This window comes from Schistocerca piceifrons, chromosome 4 (assembly GCF_021461385.2).
Source record: "Schistocerca piceifrons isolate TAMUIC-IGC-003096 chromosome 4, iqSchPice1.1, whole genome shotgun sequence".
Lineage (NCBI taxonomy): Eukaryota > Metazoa > Arthropoda > Insecta > Orthoptera > Acrididae > Schistocerca > Schistocerca piceifrons.
In genome coordinates, this window is record NC_060141.1 from 823,576,259 (window position 1) to 823,600,296 (window position 24,038).

The 24,038-nt window shown below is 43.3% G+C and overlaps 1 protein-coding gene across 1 annotated transcript in view; it reads right to left on the reverse strand.

Moving 5' to 3' along the window:
• Nucleotides 1-24,038, reverse strand: part of LOC124796224 (odorant receptor Or2-like) — a 196,622-nt gene that overhangs the window by 128,856 nt on the left and 43,728 nt on the right. Inside the window, exon 3 of the mRNA XM_047260316.1 lies at nt 13,147-13,498. Within this exon, the coding sequence (XP_047116272.1) occupies nt 13,147-13,498 (352 nt within the window). The remainder of the gene's footprint in view (nt 1-13,146; nt 13,499-24,038) is intronic.

Sequence of the window (24,038 nt, forward strand, 5' to 3'; positions counted from 1 at the left end):
CTCTCTCTTTCTCTCTCTCTCTCTCTCTCTCTCTCTCTCTCTCTCTCTCTCTCACACACACACACACACACACACACACAGATATAGTGCACTATGGCAAATCCGTCTTCCCACCAGGTCTCTCGAATGCACCTTCCTTGCGCTATTAAAGCGTATGTGTTGTCATGCCCTCTCATATCTCTACTCATTACAACCGTTCTCTGCCGATTACTTCAGCTGTGTAATTTTTTTAAATTTGTAAGTGCATGTGTGACACCATGCCTCTTCATGCAGCCCTCTGTACAAATAAGAAACCCCATATACTTTTCGCAAGGGATCTGCAAACTCTCTTAAACTTTAACACAGATCTCTCAGTAGTTTTCGAGAGCAGATGGTGTTGTGATTCTAATAGTTCTGCCCTCCTTAGTACAAACTTATAGCTCTCTAGTATAGTATCCAAGATTTCTCCATGCACTTTGATCTACTGCTTATGCCAGAAAAAATTTCGGCTACTTTCTAAATATAAATGCGATATTCTGTATGACTATGTTGTATTCAGGTTAACTGTATTTTTTTAAACTTTTCAACAAATTCTTCCATATTTTCCGATTTTTCCATATTTTTTCATATGCTGTTATTGTTTCCATTACCTTCCAACTGTGATACAGAGTGCTAACTCAGTACGCTTTCCAGGTGTCAACATGCATAAAACTAAGCGCCAAGGCAAATACTAAAACGCATATAAATATATGGATTTGCTGTCGAAGATGAGTGATGACATTATTCTGATGTTAACACATTCACCCCAGGACATTTCAAATTTCGAGGGGTAGCACCCCTATTATTCAATTCACTTATACACCCTGGGTGTTGATAAGCCAGGAGATGATTACCATGATCACACTGTACAGAATAAACAAGTAAACCATAAATTTGTTGAACCCAATGCTTTTCTAAATTAATAGATCAGTGCCCAAAACATGTTAATTTTTTGCTTTCCTCTGACAGGGAGAAGTAACACTACATGTGGATCAAATACCTGTCCATCTACTTTGTGCCCAATTGACAACAAAAAAAATGTACAATGTATTTTTGGCGCAGATACCTCACCTGTTTTACGAAGAGTGATTATCTGGAATGGCATCTGACTGACTGCTTGGGCTAGGATACGTCTATCAAGGATAAGAAGTTCTTAAGGTTTAAGAATATCCAAACTAGGAGTGATGTACCTTCGCTGTGTACACTACCTTCAAGTGCGTCCTAGCTCATGCGGTGCACTGTCAGAATGCCCCCACTACCTCCTATACAACTCTCAACAAACGGCACGGACCCTGTGCGGCAGCGTATCAACTTGTATGCTTGTACGTCTCCAGTCACAGTAAATTCGAAGCGTACATTGGAGATAATCCTGCGAGATCGTTGCTCGCTGAGCCCGAAAACTTGCATAGGAAGTTGATAGGATTTATCCCAACAGCGTTCCATGAGCGACTCACAAGAGAATAATGCCTTGTACCAGCAAGCTGTTGAGTGTCATATTTGTGAGCTGCCATTCAATCGAGAAGCAAAAACTCCATGTTGCCTTTAATGGGGGAGTTCCACGGTGCAGCTCACAATACATGTAACTTGGAGTACCAACTTCCTTTCAATATTTGACTGGGTATGATGCTCACTTTCCCGTTAAACACTTGGGTGATTTCAGGTTGAATGATGATAAGGTCAGTGTCATTAATGACACCATTGATAAGTACATTGTATTTTCCGAGAGAATCATGCCAAGAATATTGCTGTGATTTCCATAATTGATTTGCTCCATACACACCACATCACTTCACAAGGTTGCTAAGATGATGCATCAGGATGACATGCATATCACCAGAGCCACATGTCCGGATGCAAGGTGTCTGTTTGAGACAAGAAGGGCATCCTCCCATTTGAATACCTGGGTTTGATGAAAAGATGCCACGAAATCAAATTGCTTGACGTAACGGCATTCTTCACCTGTTGCTGCTAGTTCCCGTTTCGCATGTATGTGCACAAATATAGAAAAAATGATCAGAAAGAAATGACTAAAATGTAAACACTGAGTATAGAAAGAACAGAAAACAAATTTAAATACTGTATATATTAAATGATGATGACACCAATGAGAAAGAAAACATAAATATTGTACAAAAGAGTGACAAATGTATATAGAAACAAAATGGGAAATGTAGTATTTGAGTTCCTGTTCACTATACTAACTAGCTATAGTGTACACTAATGTAGCTGTGTAACTGGTAGCCATAAATCATCAGAGATACTTTTGCAAATAAGGCATATATATATATATATATATATATATATATATATATATATATATATATATATATATATGTGTGTGTGTGTGTGTGTGTGCGTGTGTGTGTGTGTGTGTCTGTGTGCGTGTGTGTGTGTGTGTGTGTGTGTGTGTGTGTGTGTGTGCGTGTGTGTGTGTATCTGTCTAAGAAAAAATTTGGCTGTGTGGATACATCAACAAAAACTATAAAAGAGATAGCTTTGCAAATTATCATCCATAAGAAAAAATTGCTTTGCAAGAAACCACTGAGAGATATGTCATCAGAAACAAACAGCTTTGTAAATAAAAGAACAAAAATAAACAACAAAAATTATTGTAATAATTGTACTGTAAAAACAGAATTTTTTAATAATAATTGATAAAATTAATTTGTTATATTAATGTTATTATTTTAAAACACTGCCAGTATAGAACTAGTGTTAGTAATAGTTTATATATCACGCCTTATGATGCTCAGACATCAAATGAACAGGGGTACACAGTTGTGCTAGTTATAAATGGCGATAAGGGGAGGAGGGGGAGCTTGAATGATATTGGTCCATAGGGTTTCGCTCCATTTTAATGTGTTCTAATTGGTGCAGGGGTTCCCACCAATATTTTATCGAATGACCAGCCTTATGAAATGACTAGCCTTTTTACCTAAGGTGCGTGGGTAGAACCACATGACTGGTATTGAGTTACATCATAATGTTCAATATAACTCACACAATTGTCTAAGGTCAATTGCCTAAGGTGTGCTGGAGCTCCCCCGGATGACCAATTCCTGGCTGTTCCCTGGAGTATGGGGATTGGGGGATGACCAGTGGATGTGCAACATGGTACCCCCTTATCTTATCCATAACCTTGAAATAAAAAACCAGTTATTGTCGATACTGGGCCAGAACATACGGTGATAACCTAATGCTTGTCAGTTACGGTGTTACCATATTATTGCAAGTGATGTGCCGCCCGAAGTTTACGTGGGATCGTACCTGTCCTGCTATACCATATCCATCATCCTTTTTCTTCAGGTTGTGTGCAAGTCTTATTTCCACTGCTTCCCTGACTACAGAATCCCAAAAGAAAGAAGCTGTAAGCTGCAGGCAGTAATTTAACGTGGATGTAATCCGCGGAAAGGGGAAAGAAGAGAAAGCAAGTGCTCAGCCCCATGTCAGCTAAAGAGTGCGCCGGATGGGACATTGGGTTTCGGTTCATCGATCTTACACAATGTATGTGATGGATCGGGTACAAAATTTACCACAGATTTTTAAAGACCACCGCAAATTCAAGTAGCTTACCTTCCTTGACAGTCTCGTAAAGACAATTCGAATTTCACTTCACATAATATTTCTTCATTATCCTGGAATTTATGTCAAACATTTCGCATCTACGGAATAAAGATCTTAAACATCTATGTCTTCTTTCTGTGATCGATCTGACATGTTGGCTTGCATACCATTCGTAATCTGATGATATGAGGATTAGTTTCACTGTGTAGGGGACGTATGTAACCTGGAGACTGCCAGAGACAGGAACTAGATGGGCATTGCGACCAGTATTCTGAGCATTTTCACAGCCTGCAAGGGATAATGGTCACACCTTTAAATCCGTACGAGTTTCCTTAATGGTACAGTGAATGCGATGGAAACACGGCTTGCCTACGTCTTTTTTTGGGATGGGGTGTAGGGAGAGGGTGTGATTCTTCTGACTGGATTGGTACTGACCGCCACGGGTTCCTCTTGTGTAATATCCTCCACATTTCAGGGTAGTACTTCCACACTATGTCCTTAATTATTTATAGGATTTATTTCTATTTCTCTCTTCCTCTGCAGTGTATAACCTTTTCAGCGCCCTCATGAAATGTAGACTTTATTGCTTTATTTCTTAACACGCGTCCTATCATTTTGTCTCTACCTCTTGTCAATGTCTCCCACATGTTCCCCTTCTCGTCGATTTTGTGGACAACCACCAAATTTGTTGTCTCAATGTAGACGTTATTGCTTTATTTCTTAACACGCGTCCTATCATTTTGTTTCTACCTCTTGTCAATGTCTGCCACATGTTCCCCTTCTCGTCGATTTTGTGGACAACCACCTAATTTGTTGCCTCATCAGTTAACCCAATTTTAACAGACTCCTACAGTACCTCATCTCAAATGCTGTGGTTGCTTTCCCTGTTGTTTTTGCCCCAGCTCATGAGTCATTTTCATACATTTCTGTGTTCCAAATTTACATTCTTCAAATTAAGGAAGTTTGGCAGGAGTATGCTGCTTTTCATATCCTGCTTGCTTTGTGTGACATGTGTTATTTTGCTTCCAAGACAAACAATTTCTTCACTTCGCTCACTTCATGCTTCTCACTTTTATGTTAAGTTGATTGCTAATCTCGTTTTGGCACTCCTCATTACTTTCGTCTTTCTTCGTTTTACTCTCGTTGTCAGTCCATATTGTGTACTCAGTCCACTGAACAGGTCCTACAGTTGGTACTAACTTTCACTGAGGTTAGAAATGTCTTCATGAATCTTATCACTGACATGCTTTCATCCTCAATTATTGTCTTACTCATGAACTTTCATTTTATTTACGTCATTTTTTTTTTTGTTACATCGAGCTACATCCCTTTCAACGCGAACACTACGTTCTTAATCTTCCATTCTCATTTTTCTGTCTTTGTTCTTCTACACTCGTCTTTCCTCAAAGCCAACACCGATTTTCCTGATAATTTCGTGCTCCACTTTACATTGTTGAAAGTTTTTTCTGTGTCAATAAAACCTGTGGAAGTGTCTTGATTTTTCTTATGTCTTGCTTCCATTCTCTGGTGCCTTTACATTTCCTACTACCAAACTTATCATCATTTAACAGACCTTCAATTTTCTTCTCCTTTCTTCCGTATACAATTATTGTCAGTAATATGGATGCATGAGCTGTTAAGCTGTTCTTACAATAGTTCTCAGACTTATTAGCCCTGGCTTTTTTTTTCAGAATTTTGTGAATGATATTTTTCTGATAGTCTGATAGCATATCTCCTAACTCAATATTCCACAAATCTACTTGAATAGATGTTTGGTGGTCTCTTCTCCGAATTATTTCGTAAATTCCGAAGCAATGTTATCTTCACCTTCCGTCTTATTTGATCGCAAGTAGAAAGAGGTCTGTTGAAGCCTGGCTCTAATACTGGTTCTCATGTCTCCCATATCCACCCCAGTTTCTCCTCCATCACGCCTCAGGCACCTCCATCCCGTTGTACTCGTATATAGCTTTCCACCAAGCGCTCTCTCCTTTGAGTTTCCCTACGGATATCCTCTTGCACACTTAGCGTTGTCGCCTTTGCTTCTCATTGCTCCCAAATAGTTTTGATTCTTCTATGTGCTATATCAGCCCTTCCAACTACTATTCCTTTTTCGACGTCTTCGCATTTTTCCTGTAGCCATTTCGCCTTGGTTTCCTACCATTTCCCACTTGTTTCGTTACTAAGTGATTTGCATCGCTATATTCCTATTTTTTCCTGAACATGTTTATGCATTCATCTTTCGGCGATCAACAGAAATATTTCTTCCGTTTAGATTTGGCTTCCCTGTACGTCTTATTTCATTCCTGGGTGATTTATATCGCTGTATTCCCGTCTTTTCTTAGACTTTTTTGTTTTTTGATCTTTCGTGAGTCTATTGAAGTACCCAATATTTCTTCGCAGTTGTCTTTCTCGTACCCATGTTTGTCTGTTAAAACTCTGATTTTGCCCTTTTTAGGGGTGTCCAGTCCATTCTCTTTCACTAAACTGCGCAGTAACTATCGCGCTATCTGCAGCCTTAGAGGACTTCAATCGCACCTCATCGTTCCTCAGCATTTCAGTGATTTTTCCGTACGATTCTCTTAAATTTCAGTCTCTCCTTCACCATTAGTGCATTGTGATCCGAGTCTTTCTCCCGAATACGCCTTACATTCCAATATCTGATTTTGGAATCTCTGAACTACAAGTAATCCAGCTGCATACTTGTCCTGTCTCCAGACCTTTCCCAAGAGTACTTCCTCCTCTTGTTATTTTTGAACATTGTATTCGGTAGTATATCGAAAAACAATAGACATCCATTCTTTTCATGTTGCTCGTTACACTTGACTTCTTATGTTTGCAGGTCAGCTGCGTCAAAAACTCCATCAGTGGCGTAAGGTGGTGGCGGTTCTAAATCATGTGCTTGGAAGTAAGGAACAGTTCCTGAAGACGAACGATGGAGACTAAATCCAGGCTTCAGAATCGAGGCACCAGTGCAAGTATAATGCATATAATAAACTGTACCTCAGTACCGGTGAAGAAAAAGTTTCCACAATGAATGAACAAAATCGAAGTGCATTTGCCAATGTAGCATAGCTATATCGGCGTAATTGTACGAAAATTATTGGGAAATGTCAAGCGAGACATGTAAGCACTTACCTCATGTGACGAAGACAATAAGAGAATCGTGTGTAAGAGTTCATTGCAATGATGTACACGTACCAGATCTCAGGGGGAAATTTTGTGGTTATTACCAGCGTGTGTGATTAAATTCGGATTATCAAAATAAAACTAGCGTACAAGAAAAACACCAGGACGTAATATAATACAGATAACAAACTCTGCTTGGCTTCAACATAAATGCAAATGATAGCGAAGTCTGAAGGTTACGTTGATTTATTTGAGAAGTAATGGCACCTGTGCAATTTCCTCAATATGTGACACATGCCAATCGTGGACAGAACTTTCTTCTGTGTAGTTGTATTTTATGTCGGAGCTGAGGGAATTCGAACACGAGCAAATTTTTGGTTCTCGAATTGTGGGTGTTTGCGTAACCAAGGAAGCCAACATGTATGTCGCTTCAAGATACACCGTAATGAAGATTTATTCAGCATACAGGGAAAGCGGAAAGACATCATCTGCTAAGTCACAACGTGGACGAAATTGTGTGTTGAATGATCATGACATACGGTCATTGAAGAGGATTGTGACGAAAAATAAGAAGGCAAAAGCGGAAAAAGTCGCGGCAGAACTGAATGTCACACTCGCGAATTCTTCATGGAACAGAGTAATATGAAGGGAACTCCATATGCAGGGAGATACAGGGCGAACTGAAATTCTAAAACCACTCACCAGTGATGGAAATGCCGTACGAGGAAGACGCCGTGCGGAAGCCATAAAACTTGGACTATGGAGCAATGGAAGAGAGTGAATTGGTCGGATGAGTCTTGTTTGTCACTGTTTCCGGACTCTGGCCGTGTTTACGTCCCAGAAATGAAACCTGGCCGTGGTGTTGCATGGTTACTCGGCAAAGTCACATTATTGCCGAGGACTATGTGACCACTCTGGTTGATCAGGGCCAACCCATCGAACAGTGATTGTTTCCCATTGGTGATGCCATGTTTCAAGATGAGAAGGGCCCTGCTCACACATCTCGCATCGCCCTGAACTGGTTTTGTGGCCTCGAGGATAAATTATCGCATCTCCCCTGTCCACCACAGTCACAAGATCTTGGGATTTCGTGGTTTACTTTGTACAGGAGGGTGTGTGATTGCTATTCGCCTCTATCATGGTTACTGTAACTTGTCACTATTTTTCAGGAACAAAGGTATAATATTCCTTTGAAAACCATAAAGCATCTGATTCATCCATTCCGAGACAACTGCAATCTGGTTTGAGTACCTACAGTTTTCCTACACCGTATTAGACATGGCAATGTGATGTGTCTGTGGTTCTCCCACATTTTTGTCCAGCCTCTGCAAGTATATAACGAAGAAGAAATAAAGTATCTTATTTCCAGGTATATCTCATCTGCCCATCCCATCAACCCAGTCTCTACCATGGATATAGCAGCTGTTAGTGTGGCTGGTAAATACATTATCTTCCAAAGACGTATTCACTCATGGAAGTGATACCCAAATGCTGCGGTAAACCTATTTTGCCAAAGTGCAACATCAGTCGGCGTCGGCAGTATACCTTGCGGCATCATAGTTTGCCAACACTAACGTGACAGTAAGTGGATCAGGGTTGCTAGTTACATACTCTGTATATCTTGCAGTGGACATAATAGAAAACTCGTATTCATATGTCGAACCAGGTACTTGAACGACTGTGACTATTCCCTACTCTGGGAATAGAAGTTATGTTTTACGGACATGTAAGATTTCCTAAATATCTGGGATAAAAATTATTACTACAGGATCCTTTCTGAATAATTTACGACACGAAAACTGCATCAGTCAGCGAGGTGGTCATCACACTGAACTCGTTTCCGGGAGGATGCTGGTTCATGTCCCCGTCCGGCCATCCATATTTAGTTTTTCCTTGATTTCGTTAAATTCACTGGGACGGTTCCTGTCAAAAGGATACATCCATCCTCAATCTGCGCTTGTGCTCCGTCTATAATAACGTGATCGAATGGACCTTAAACCGTGATCTCCCTTCCATTTCTTACATCTAGAACACAGGGACGATGAGGAAATATCTGTAGCAGAAAATTAGGCCTGATCTGTAACACCGACAAGATTCATACTGTGGTATGACACGGTCATGTATGTTCGTATTTGACAGATGCCGTAGTGAATGCTCTGCGACAGAGCTTAAAATCTAGCCGTGACGTCCAGCATGCCTACCGTTTTCGTGATTGAGCCTTGTGGCAGATTTGAGGAATAATGGTAAAAAAAATACTGAATCTTTTCGTATATGAGTCGAGGTACGAATGGTTGTACACCTAGGTGGGCAGGGTTCTACCATTAAGGAACACGATGTAGGTTAAAATACTCTGTAACCGTCACAAATACACCACTGACAAACACTAGGGCCACTTGTTTAATAGCATGTTGATCTCCTTGGAATGGAGTACAGCTGCAATACTGCGTGGTGCGGATTCCACAAGTCCTCGGTCGGTGGTGGGTTTCCACAGGTTCGTGCACCAGATATCTAAGCACAGGTTAAGCTAGCCTCGGCGATATATGGCGCATGTTGGAGCCCGATAGCTCGCCAGGTGAAATCGCTGGCCAAGACATCACCATGAGTCCAGTAGCGCTTTCCAGAAAGCTCTTTAGCACGATTATGGTCTTCAACATGGGTAGTTACTCTGGTGGAAATTGCCTTCATCATCGGAGAAGACATCGAGTATGTACAGCTATCACAGTGCCTTCGGTGACTACCACAGGTCGAATGGAAGCCCAGGTGAGTGACCTTAATGGCCTAATACTGCCCCCAGAGGTCCGTGTGATTCACATGAACATGCGACACGATTTCATTGGCCCTCAGTCCAATCTCGATGACACTGTGCCCACTGCAATCGTAATTGATGATGGCACTGTGTCAACATGGAAACGCATAAGGTTTGTCTGTTGCAGAAACACATGGGAATCATAGTGCACTGAACGGGCTACTCGAAACAACGTGTGCTGCGCCAGAGCGTCTCCTGACCGCCACCTGACCTGCTCCAGAGGGTGGTCAAGTCTCCGTCCTCCACGTTTTATGATGAGGTTTGGACATACACCGTGTCACCTATTCTTGTTTCACCACGCTTCAACAACTTTCCATAGATATATTATTGTTGTGGTCTTCAGTCCTGAGACTGGTTTGATGCAGCTCTCCATGCTACTCTATCCTGTGCAAGCTTCTTCATCTCCCAGTACCTACTGCAACCTACTTCCTTCTGAATCTGCTTGATGTATTCATCTCTTGGTCTCCCTCTACGATTTTTACCCTCCACGCTGCCCTCCAATACTAAATTGGTGATCCCTTGATGCCTCAGAACATGTCCTACTAACCGATCCCTTCTTCTAGTCAAGTTGTGCCACAACTATATATTGCAAGATATATTGCAGAGCAGAATAGTAATTATGTCAAAGACTAAAATTTTGTTACAACCGGCACAGTCAACGCTAAGTGGAACATGCCTGCTAGTTGTGCTGTGGTGCTGTAAACGATGTCAACATTGGGAGTGCAGAAGTAAGATACAGACAGGGAGCTTAAATCCTCATACTGTGCGAGGGAGGACGCCAGAACACACCTGATGCAGCACTTGGACAACACTGCCAAGCAGATACAAAGGTCTTCTGTAATTGCATTAAAAATTAGGCCAGCCAAGAGCCTTGACAGGCTCAGAATACGGGAGTACATCTAGTACCTACATGGGGAGGAATCATATCATCGACTGTTATACAACCCGTCCGCAGCTCGTGGTCGTGCGGTTGCGTTCTCGCTTCCCACGCCCGGGTTCCCGGGTTCGATTCCCGGGGGGGTCAGGGATTTTCTATGCCTCGTGATGACTGGGTGTTGTGTGACGTCCTTAGGTTAGTTAGGTTTAAGTAGTTCTAAGTTCTAGGGGACTGATGACCATAGATGTTAAATCCCATAGTGCTCAGAGCCATTTGAACCATTTTTTTGTTATACAACCCTCGCCTCCCTTAAACCCATTCTCGGCATTAGAACATTCCATATCCATCTCAGGTACTGATGGAAGCACAGCTGCAGGATGCTCTGGTGAGTTCAACGTACTATCTACAGCCGCCACCCCTTGGAGGCCACTACTCTAAGTCCACATGAGAGAAATCTGTGAGCAGCACTCCTGTCAGTCACAACAGTGAGTGACTGAAAATGGGGGCTGGGCTGATTTCCGTGAGTTAAGAACCGATCTGACTGTACGCTAGCTGTTCACCTTGGGAGCAGGGAACCTGTGCCACCACTCGTGGACAGTGTAAGTGCCTCCTTAACGACTGTATGCTGGACTACCTCTCATCGTTCGAATTTCTGTCTACATACCACTTCGACAACTGACAGCAGGGGCCCAGGCTAAGCACAGTTTTTCTCAATGACAGCAGTGAGGCTCTGATAAAATAACACAGCTACGCCAGGCTGTAGCGACACACCAGCTGCTGCATACAGTGGAGCCACAGCACTGACTCCAGACATGCCAGATCCTGGACCTGCTGCCGGCCAGGTCGCACTCAGTTTCATTGTGGAAAGTGGTTAAAGTGTTTCGGCTCATCAGTGATTTCACGTGTGAAACAATACACTATTTAGACAGGCTGGATCACGTTGGAATATGTGTGAATTCCTAAGGGACCAAACTGCTTAGGTCATCGTTTCCTAGACTTACACACTACTTAAACTACACTACTGGCCATTAAAATTGCTACACCACGAAGATGACGTGCTACAGACGCGAAATTTAACCGACAGGAAGAAGATGCTGTCATATGCAAATGATTAGCTTTTCAGAGCATTCACACAAGGTTGGCGCCGGTGGCGACATCTACAACGTGCTGACATGAGGAAAGTTTTCAACCGATTTCTCATACACAAACAGCAGTTGACAGACGTTGCCTGGTGAAACGTTGTTGTGATGCCTCGTGTAAATAGGAGAAATCTGTACCATCATGTTTCCGACTTTGATAAAGGTCGGATTGTAGCCTATCGCGATTGCGGTTTATCGTATCGCGACATTGCTGCTCGCGTTGGTCGAGACCCAATGACTGTTAGCAGAATATGGAATCGGTAGGTTCAGGAGGGTAATACGGAACGCCGTTCTGGATCCCAACGGACTCGCATCACTAGCAGTCGAGATGACAGGCATCTTATCCACATGGCTATAACGGATCGTGCAGCCACGTCTCGATCCCTGAGTCAAAAGATGGGGAAGTTTGCAGTACAACAATCACCTACACGAACAGTTCGACGACGTTTGGAGTAGCATGGAGTATTAGCTCGGAGACCATGGCTGGGTTACCCTTGACGCTGCATCACAGACAGGAGCGCCTACGATGGGGTACTCAACGACGAACCTGGGTGCACGAATGGAAAAACGTCATTTTTTTTCGGATGAATCCAGGTTCTGTATACAGGATCATGATGGTCGCATCCGTGTTTGGCGACATCGCGGTGAACGCACATAGGAAGCGTGTCTTCGTCATCGCCATACTTGCGTATCACCCGGCGTGATGGTATGGGGTGCCATTGGTTACACGTCTCGGTCACCTCTTGTTCGCATTGACGGCACTTTGAACAGTGGACGTTACATTTCAGATGTGTTACGACCCGTGGCTCTACCCCTCATTCGATCCCTGCGAAAACCTACAATTCAGCAGGATAATGCACGACCGCATATTGCACGTCCTGCACGGGCCTTCTGGATGCAGAAAATGTTCGACTGCTGCCCTGGCCAGCACATTCTCCATATCTCTCAGCAATTGAAAACGTCTGGTCAATGGTAACCGAGCAAGTGGCTCGTCACAATACGCCAGTCACTACTCTTGATGGACTGTGGTATCGTGTTGAAGCTGCATGGGCAGCTGTACTTGTACACGCCATCCAAGCTCTGTTTGACTCAATGCCCAGGTGTATCAAGGCCGTTATTACGGCCAGAGGTGGTTGTTAAGGGCACTGATTTCTCAGAATCTATGCACCGAAACTACGTGCACAGATGTCACCATTCCCTGCTTGTCGCCCTGCGTCGTCTTTAGCGAGCAGGATACAACGTACGGGACACTTGTTTGGCAGTGTGGATGCAAAACGTAATACCGCAAGGCAACCAGTGGCGGCCTGCTGCCCGTCTTTGCTGTACTCAGAAGTCTCACCCAGGGCAGACCGCTAACATATTAACTGAAGCCACTGGCTGGTCAGTAGTACTCTTTCACGTTAGGGCAGTAGTGTAAGTCAAACCAACTTATGCTAAGGACAACACACAGACCCATGGCCGAGGGAGGACTCGAATCTCCGGCGGGAGATGACGCCTCAAACCGCGGGGCCACTCCGCACGGCCTGGATCACGTACCAAGGATGTTAAATATGGCTTAGTCCACCACCTTCAGTGGTGGCTGATACGGCAGGCGACTCTGCGCCTCGGCGGCTCACCTGCAGCGCTGGCGAGGACCTCGGCGTCCTGGAGGTTCTGCAGCGCGGGCCCCGCGTAGAAGAGGCTGAGCGCGACGGCGCCGATGCCGAAGAAGACGCAGAACATGAGCAGCGCGCGCCGCCGCGCCTCGCGCAACGTGGCGGCGCGGCTGGCCGCGCGCAGCGGCGAGAAGGCGGCCACGCACGCCCGCACCCTCGACACCAGGCCGTCGACGCGCCGCCGCTGCCGCAGGAACACCAGCGCCTGCAAGGGCCGCCGCGTCAGCCGGGCGGCGCGAGGCGACGCCGGTTCCGCGCGCGGCCTTCTGCACGACTCAGTGCAGGCTAACTCACCACTGCTGCAGGTCCTTCCCTGCTCCAGACGAGACGACAGTCACGAGGTCATTCGGCAAAATGCTAGTCCCTGCAGCGTCGTCGGTCGTCATTAACGTCACACCTGCAGTCGGCCTCCACAGTAATGTTGCACGTCCAAGCTGAGCCGCAGACGGCACCAATCAGTGTAAGGTTCGGACCGTAGCGTCCCATAAGTTGTGAGGCCCTGCGCAGCAGGTACAAAATAGGGTCGCAAGGGACAAGCGCAGCAGTCACGTCTGAAATCAGATCGAGTCGACTTCTGCTTCCTGTGGACACAGTCGCCGCGTCACCGCCCAGCCGAGCTTATTTCAGACTTGTCTGGACCGTGTGTCAGGTTCTATTCGGTGAACAACGTTTGCAACAACTGCACTCAGAACATTCAGAGTGCACGATCTAAAGACTTGTATAAATAATTCTACACTCGTTTACTTCAGTCAGAGCAGTGGAGAGCTATAAAAGATAGGTACCTTTCAGTACCAAATAAAGAGTTGTGTTATTTGAATGTGTGTGTTAATTCAGTAGATATTTGTCCTTGTTCCCCTGCATCTACGAAAGGTGAACACAAGTCACTCCCGAGCAGAGTAAGATGGTCGCTCTGGAGCATTGCAAATGGTGCAGAAACTGGTGTACTGGGGTGCCAAATTTCCCTCAGCCACTGAAGTAAGTCGTGGCAATGAAGTGATGTTGTATGTGTCACTCAGTTGTACGGGCTCAGCACGGTAACTTGGCCCAACACAGAGACGTGGCCGTATGACAAAGGAACTATTCTGTTTGGACGTGCCCATCACAACACTCTGAATAAAACTGCTCCAAGTGCTGCTGTATCGACGCAAAGTGTCCGAAGCATCTGCAGAAAATGGTGCACCCCTCGCAGCCGCGCACAGCAGAGTCAAAAGAGTGGCCTTAAAAAGATCCTGACTGCTAGCGGCCAGAGACGCGTCTCACATGCAGATTCGTCACAACTAGACTCTGAGCAAATACCACGGATGGAAGTGTACGCAACGGACATGAGGGGCCGGGTACCACGCAGAAGACCATTGCTCAAGCGGCTCATACAGCTTCTCGTCTTCAAAGGGCCGAAAACACAGCAATTGGACGGCAGTTGACAGGCGTAGTGCAGTGAGCTCTGACCAGCTCCGATTTTGGCTCTTTTCTGATGTTGTAATGTGTCAGGTGCATGGATGACCCAATGCAGCGTTTAACTTGTGGTATGTAGAGTCTGTACTTGAGGCTGAAGGTGGGGTTTTGGGAGTGTTTTTCTTACCAGGATTTTTGTGCCAAATGCCTTTCCTCTCCTTATTTTTCTTTGACAAGGCCGTTGGCAGTATGATGGTGACACTATTGGAGTATCCGCCTGTGTTCTGGAACAGTCTGCACCTTTGCCTCATTTCTCCCCTCCAAGTCCGTTTATGACGCCATCAATGACATTGTGCATATTTGAGAAGTTTCCACTACCTCGTGCATTGTTTTCAAGTTTCCCCTAACCTAACTCCTATGATCTCATGGACTGCGCTGTGTACAAAATTGCGAAACTTCGAAGCAATCCAAATGTTGTTGTTGTTGTGGTCCTCAGTCCTGAGACTGGTTTGATGCAGCTCTCCACGCTACTCTATCCTGTGCAAGCTTCTTCATTTCCCAGTACCTACTGCAACCTACATCCTTCTGAATCTGCTTAGTGTATTCATCTCTTGGTCTCCCTCTACGATTTTTACCCTCAACGCTGCCCTCCAATACTAAATTTGTGATCCCTTGATGCGTCAGAACGTCTCCTACCAACCGATCCCTTCTTCTAGTCAAGTTGTGCCACAAACTCCTCGTCTCCCCAATCCTTTCAGTACCTCCTCATTCGTTATGTGATCTACCCATATAATCTTCAGCATTCTTCTGTAGCACCACATTTCGAAAGCTTCTATTCTCTTCTTGTCCAAACTATTTATCGTCCATGTTTCACTTCCATACATGGCTACACTCCATACATATACTTTCAGAAACGACTTCCTGACAATTAAATCTATACCCGATGTTAACAAATTTCTCTTCTTCAGAAACGCTTTCCTTGCCATTGCCAGTCTATATTTTATATCCTCTCTACTTCGACCATCATCAGTTATTTTGCTCCCCAAATAGCAAAACTCCTTTAGTGCTTTAAGTGTCTCATTTCCTAATCTAATTCCCTCAGCATCACCCGACTTAATTCGACTACATTCCATTAACCTCGTTTTGCTTTTGTTGATGTTCATCTTATATCCTCCTTTCAAGACAATGTCCATTCCATTCAACTGCTCTTCCAAGTCCTTTGCTGTCTCTGACAGAATTACAATGTCATCGGCGAACCTCAAAGTTTTTATTTCTTCTCCATGGATTTTAATACCTACTCCGAATTTTTCTTTTGTTTCCTTTACTGCTTGCTCAATATACAGATTGAATAACATTGGGGAGAGGCTGCAACCCTGTCTCACTCCCTTTCCAACCACTGCTTCCGTTTCATGTCCCTCGACTCTTATAACTGCCATCTATGAATGTATGAAGCATAAAATTTAAAAAAAATGTAAGATGGGAGATACCAACTTTAATAGACTAACTGTCAGTTATGCAAAATACGTAAGAACCTGAGGTGGTTCAAATGGTTCAAATGGCTCTGAGCACTATGGGACTTAACATCTTAGGTCATCAGTCCCCTAGAACTTAGAACTACTTAAACCTAACTAACCTAAGGACATCACACACATCCATGCCCGAGGCAGGATTCGAACCTGCGACCGTAGCAGTCCCGCGGTTCCGGACTGCAGCGCCTAGAACCACACGAGCACCGCGGCGGGCGAACCTGAGGTGCTATGAACTTAAACGAGCTGTCAAATAAAATATGTTTACTTATATTATACCTGTAAGTGCCAGCTTTGATACACGTCATAGTTTTAAAATTATGGGCAATAAGTAAATTGAATTAGACTATACAATTCTCCACAGTGCCATGTATAATGAAGTCAACGTAGCGCAGGCACATTCATTACTTATTCCCTATCACATTTAATTTATAATACTCAGCGTTTTTTATAGTTACATTAAATTAATTTAAATCGGCCATTAATAAAGGCTTTTTTCATTGTGGTATGGTGCGTATTTTGTAAATTTCGAGAGCATGAGGTGAGAGATCATGAAAGACGATTCACAATAACTGACCACTTAAAATTCATGTTAACTTATCAATATGCCTCCTTTGTGTAAACCAGTGTTGCAAAAATATTTTAAAATGTAATTATTTAATGCCAAGGTAACTACTATGATGATATAATGTGGCTTCTACACAACGAATGACTGCTATCACATATTTCCATAGTTTTAACGTCTCATTTGGTATAAATCAACGGTGACAACCAAAGTTATTTTAGTTGCAATAAATAGGGAAGTGTGACATCAGCAACGCTACTTAAGGGAGAAGCGTCAGTTGTGCGTCATCTTTTGTGCTTCAGTTGTGGTTGGGACTGTCAGCGCTGAGTTTGAGATAGGCAATGCTGAAGAGAGATTTTGTGTGCCAACTAGGCTGCAGCAAATGTGAAGCATTATATTTTAAAGTCTGTTTAAGTTAATTTCTTGTGAACTAGAAACAATACTGACATTACAAAATTGTTAAAGCTTCCGTGGCCACTTGTCAACGAAATGCCTGCTGACTTCCATCTAGCGTTCTTCGGCTCACATTGGTTTTATGATTTTTCTGACGTTTCATCAGCACGAGTGTCTAGCATTGTGAAAGCTTCAATCCTCCATTGCCCGTCGCAGACGCGAGTCGAGCTGATTGTGTGCACCCGTCGCACCAACGTCCGACGACCTTTCTTTCGTCGTTATCGCTGTGATTCTTCCCTTGATACCTGCAATGCTCGTTCGCTGCTTCACAGGAATCCAGGATCCGTTCATCTTGAGGCTTGTCTCCTTCTTGTCAAAGCTACTGTCACTTCTAGGGATTTCTACAACATTTCTGAACAAGACAGTGTGTTAGCTCTTCTGCACAGCAACAATTTCCGTGCTGGAGAATTTTATGACGTGGCCGGTTTTACAGAGCCCCTGCTGCGCCCCTGCAGATTTCTCTACCTGTCCCAACCTGCAACGTCGCTTATTTTCGGTGATTCTGGGGTTGATTGATGGTTCAGTCATTCCAAAGTAAAACTGGCCACAAGTACATGGAATGCGGCATATACCCGACACCTTGAGACCTTGTAAACCTAAGATGTGGTACAGATATGTCAACTATACCTTTCTTGTGTATGTTTACAAACTTCTTGGTGATTTCCTGAAACACCTTAATAGTCTCCATGTCAACATGAACTTCAATATGCTGTTATAAAAGAACCAACAGATACTCTTTCTATATGTGACGGTTACGCAGGATGATGGAAACCTGGGCCACAGCTTCTACTGGAAACCGACACATGCGGACTGACACCTGCACAAACTTGTAAACAGGGGTGGTTAATTCATTCGTAATGCAGCCAAGACGCACATGCGAGCCGCAGTATCTCAGACGCGAGATGCAACACGTAGAAAGCGTGCTGAGCAGCTATGGGTACAACATCAGTTACATTCCGTGTCAGTTACGGACTCGAACATGGTGAAGTGACACATCGAGAGAAGAAATATTGGGCACAGCCTTTCTGCCGTAAACTCCCAGAGTGACGGACAGAAGCGGCCGTACATTACGCAAACACAGAGCAAAAACTGTTTTTTAACCGACAAAGAAGATCAGAGGGTGTCACAGATCGGCAAACGAGTAAAAGTACCCCTTGCAATGCCTAAAATATACCGCATACCATGTATATGTGGAGAAGTCTATGTTGGAATGACTAAAAGATCAATCAGTGATGTAGTTCAGTCCTTCATCTGAGTGATTCTATTAACAAGAGTGGCTACTCATTATATTTTGTATCGAAATTGGCGTATATTATGTCGGAATCAGTCGGATATAATTCGAAATCAATGAATTAGCACATCTTCGTCGATATCGCTGAATTTCGCCTCGAAGTCAACGAATTTGATTTCGAAAACATAGAATTTTGTGGTCAAATGAGAGAATTGTCCGTCGAAATCACTCACATCGTTTAGTCAGAGTGCACAGTAATCTCGCAAGTTGTAGAACAGATGTTAGTGAAAGGTTTTTCTACGCGAGCAACATAGATAGCAGAACAGGAGGAAATTAGTAGGTGTAGTTTTGACACGTGGCAGTGCCCCTACCTAATGATTATCACGTTAAGGGCATCTTTGTTAGGTACGAGGAAGCGGCCGGCAGGACAGATCCCCGTGCCACATCCATCCCGACCCTCTCACCAGTGGAACAACACCGGTATCGAGTTACGTGGGATGTGACGCAAAAAGTTGTTTGTTAGCATCATTGAAGGCACGTCAGAATCGTGTTTAGTCTCATTCCTATAGTAATTACGTCACATAGTACAGCGTCAGTTCTGCGTTACATGGATTGGAAAAACCCTTTTTAAGTTGAAAATATCTGAAACGTGTGATTTTTGATCCGGTATGCCGTTCCTTGCTTTTCTAGAGTGAAGTATGTTCCACTGAAAACATTCCGTGTTGAATCTGACGATTGCACACAACACGAAAATGCCGCCGTTAAATCACTGCTGACGACACTCCTGCATCTCTAATGCCTCACAAAATATAGACTCCATCGCGTAACTCCAAAATGTGTGTTGTTATCGAGGTTACCGATTTCCACAGAATGTCTAAATCACGCAGATGTTCAGTAGTATACCAGATGCCTTCACAGCAGACGAATTTGATGGCAATATCCATGTGGTTCCTTCAACAAATTCACTACACATTTACGTCTACATCAGTGTGAAGTAGCGTTTTGTTTCTAAAGGTATCGATGTAGACTGTCCATTAATCTCCAATCATCCTTCATATAAACAGAAAGTTATCTATTGTTCAGATTAGTATTGCACTTTTAACTAATTTTTAAGTGACTTTTCACATAAGTTGTTGATGATTTACGTATAACCTAGGACATTTGTCATTTGTAGTACATTTGTAAATGAAGACTGTTGAGGAATGTGAAGCTGTGGTCTGTTTATGAAAGGTTTTTTAAGTCATCATCTATTGGAGGAATAGTAGGACTTCGATTTGCTACCTGAATGTTTTTTTGGCAAGCTTACTCTATTCCACAGGATATCTAAATCATTTCTGACGAATGCTAATATGGCTACATTAACAATAGCTCTTGTGGGAGAAGTCTTTTGCAAGTCAGGATTACAACTGACAGGAGATAAGTACTAAAATGACCATGTGTGCAGACTTTGTATTACTCTGCAAGTCTGCTGGTTCGTAGGAGATTGAAATATGTTCGAGTGTCCAGAATGAGATTTTCACTCTGCAGCGAAGTGTGCGCTGATATGAAACTTCCTGGCAGATTAAAACTGCGTGCCCGACCGAGACTCGAACTTGGGACCTTTGCCTTTCGCGGGCAAGTGCTCTACCAACTGAGCTACCGAAGCACGACTCACGCCCGGTATTCACAGCTTTACTTCTGCCAGTACCTCGTCTCCTACCTTCCAAACTTTACAGAAGCTCTCCTGCGAACCTTGCAGAACTAGTACTCTTGAAAGAAAGGATATTGCGGAGACATGGCTTAGCCACAGCCTGGGGGATGTTTCCAGAATGAGATTTTCACTCTGCAGCGGAGTGTGCGCTGATATGAAACTTCCTGGCAGATTAAAACTGCGTGCCCGACCGTAGCTTCGGTAGCTCAGTTGGTAGAGCACTTGCCCGCGAAAGGCAAAGGTCCCGAGTTAGTAAAAATATAAGGTGCCCTTTAAGATCGAATTCCAAGATGGCAGTCCAAGATGGCGGACCTTAGCACAGCTTTATGATACCACAGTCCAAGATAGTGATCCTGGACATCATCGATGATGTCAGAATCCAATATGGCGATCCAGGATGGATGACCTGTGGATATGGTGCAGCCTGCAACATTAGCACTCCAAAATAGTTGTTCCTGTTTCTGTGACGATGCAGTTGCATATCCCCACCAGTCATCTGCAGCATGCAGGCTAACTAGCCTTCAAATGGACTTGGCATTTCTGATCTGTACACTATACTGAAAGGTTGATCATTATGTACTGCCATCATAGATCTGCCACCTCCAGACAAAACAGACTCACTCACACATTCGACTGTAAGTAGTAACCGTTACGTCTGTCTCAATGTCCATTATTTTAATGTGTATACGTCTTCATGCCTTTCGTTTATTTGTACCTGAGCACAACAGCATCTTCATGTAGATGATGCAATGTCCAGTACATCTGAGTAACAACGGAAATGAAGTCATCACTCAGACACATTCTTAGACACAGCTCCCAACACAAGGAGTATAAATCAAGTCTGAACTCTACTGAAATGTTTCCTGATTCTGAGCTCCCACTAACTGAAATGCCTGCACCATGTATTGGGCTGCAGCTAAGTCATAACGTTTCGGGGTCATATGTTGAAACTAACACCTAAAGACGCAGCACAATGCACATATTTAAAGTGTCCAAGTACCAGGAAACTGTGCCTCGTGTTTACTGGAATACGGATCACCAATGAGATCCTCAATCCATATTGAGTACATCATAAAGTGCTCTTCAATGGCGTTGTTGAAAACATGAAGTTTACAAGAAGAGATGGGGCTAGACAAGTGTGTAAGTTTACGGATGTCCATTATATCTGACAGTATTATTTCTATAAACAGAAATTTCATAAAAGCAGAGTTTACGTACTACATACCTCCGTCTTTTAGTGCTCCAATTCGTTTGATTGCAATACAGGCTGAATTTACGGCATACACAGAACAGTTATTAGGAATATATTGCACAGTTATGAATGGCGTGGATGTAGGAAAGAAAAGAATAACACTGTTTTAACGACAGTGATTTATTTGCGATAGCTAACGAAGTTTAACAATGTACAAGAGTTGTTGTATGCTGTGGACGGTAGAATGCAACACTACCTCAGAAAAATAGGTATGACACAGTTCCAGGACAGGACAGCAGCCAGATGGGCCAGTACGATTGGTGATATCCAGACAGGATAATACAGCACGTTACATATATGAGATAGTGTGGCGTGTATTCGAACACTACAAAGGGGTAAGTAGCATGGCGTGGGGTGGCAGTCAAGGAGGGCAGACTCCCTCCTACAGGGATTTTGTGTGGTTCACTCGTACATAATTTACTTTTTGAGCAACCACACTCCCCATACATTTTGTATCCTGTAATAACGAACTACTAAGTCGAACAGCAACAATGGATGAACTGCTTAACCTCTCACTCCCTCTGATATTACAACAGTTGAGCTGTTAAGTTTCATCTTCGGTAAAATGTTGTAAGTCTCTTCGACATTGGAAGAACTTGGATTGTTAAGTGCCCCTCCCTCCCATCCTTTCTCTCTCTCGCGCTCTCTCTCTCTCTCTCTCTCTCTCTCTCTCTCTCTCTCTCGGGTAAAATGTTGCACCTCTTGATCTCGTACGTTATTTGTAACCTGTGCAGAATTATTAAATTTACTTAATATCTTGGTGGAGCCATGTCGGTTGTTATCGCTGAAGCATCAAGTGCATCATCATCTGGGCAGCATGAGAGTGTCAGGGTTATCGACAATGTTCGCCGGTACAACCTCGAAATATTATTCTTTCCATGCAGTCACACTGCTGTTTCCACATGTTGTTGTTGTTGTCATTGTGGTCTTCAGCCCAGAGACTGATTTGATGCAGCTCTCCATGCTACTCTATCCTGTGCAAGCTTCTTCATCTCGCACTACCTACTGCAACCTACATCCTTCATCTTTTGGCCTCCCCTTTTATTTTTACCCTCCACACTGCCCTCCAAGTTGTACCACAAATTCCTCTTCTCCCCATTTCTATTCAGTACCTCATCATTACTTATGTGATCTATCCATCTAATCTTCAGCATTCTTCTGTAGCACCACATTTCGAAAGCTTCTATTCTCTTCTTGTCTACGCTATTTATCGTCAAATGTTTCACATCCATACATGGCTACACTCAATACAAATACTTTCAGAAACGACTACTTGACTTTCAAATCTATACTCGATGTTAACAAATTTCTCTTCTTCAGAAACGCTTTTCTTGCCATTGCCAGTCTACGTTTTATATCCTCTCTACTTCGACCATCATCAGTTATTTTGCTTCCCAAATAGCAAAATTCATCCTCCTTTCAAGACACTGTCCATTCCGTTCAATTGCTCTTCCAGTTCCACTGATGTCTCTGACGGAATTACAATGTCATCGGCAAACTTCAAAGTTTTGATTTCTTCTTCTTGGATTTTAATTCCTCCTCCGAATTTTTCTTTTGTTTCCTTTACTGCTTGCTCAGTATGTAGATTGAATAACATCGGGGATAGGCTACAGCCCTCTCTCACTCCTTTCCCAACCACTGCTTCCCTTTCATGCCCCTCGACTCTTATAACTGCCATCTGATTTCTGTACAAATTGTAAATAGCCTTTCGCTCCCTGTAGGGTCATTATTACCTCACGTATTCCAACATTTCTACGGAATCCAAACTGATCTTTCCCAAGGTCGGCATCTACCAGTTTTTCCATTCGTCTGTAAAGACTTCGTGTTTTGTAGTCGTGACTTATTAAACTGATATTTCGGTAATTTTCACACCTGTCAGCACCTGCTTTCTTTGGGACTAGAATTATTATATTCTTTTTGACGTCTGAGGGTATTTCGCCTGTCTCATACATATTGCTCACCAGATGATACAGTTTTGTCATGGTTGGCTCTCCCAAGGCTGTTAGTAGTTCTAATGGAGTGTTGTCTATTCCAGAGGCCTTGTTTCAACTTAGGTATCAAATTCTTCACGATCTCAGCTTCATCTACGTCCTCTCCCGTTTCTATAATACTGCTCTCAAGTACATCGCCCTTGCATACACTCTGTATATACTCCTTCCTCCTTTCTGCCTTCCCTTCATTGCTTAGAACTGGTTTTCCGTCTCAGTTCTTGATATTCAAACAAGTGGTTCTCTTGTCTCCCAAGGTTTCTTCAGTTTTCCTGTAGGCAGTATGTATCGTACCCCTAGTGATATATGCCTCTACATCCTTACATTTGTCTTCTAGCCATCCCCGCTTAGCCATTTTACACTTGCCGTCGATCTCATTTTTGAGACGTTTGTATCCCTTTTTGCCTGCTTCATTTACAGCATTTTTATATTTTCTGCTTTCATAAATTAAATTCAATATTTTTTTCTAGCACTCGTCTTTTTACCTACTTGATCTTCGGATGTCTTCACTATTTCATCTCCCAGAGCTACCCATTCTTTTTATATTGTATTTATTTACCCCGGTCTTCTCAATTGTTCCCTAAAGTAGCTCTGAAAACCTCTACAACCTCAGATTCTTTCAATTTATCCAGGTCCCATTTCCTTAAGTTCCCAACTTTTTGCAGTTTCTTCAGTTTTAATTTACAGTTTTTAACCAGTAGGTTGTGCTCAGAGTCCACATCTACTCCTGGAAATGTCTTACATTTTAAAACCTTG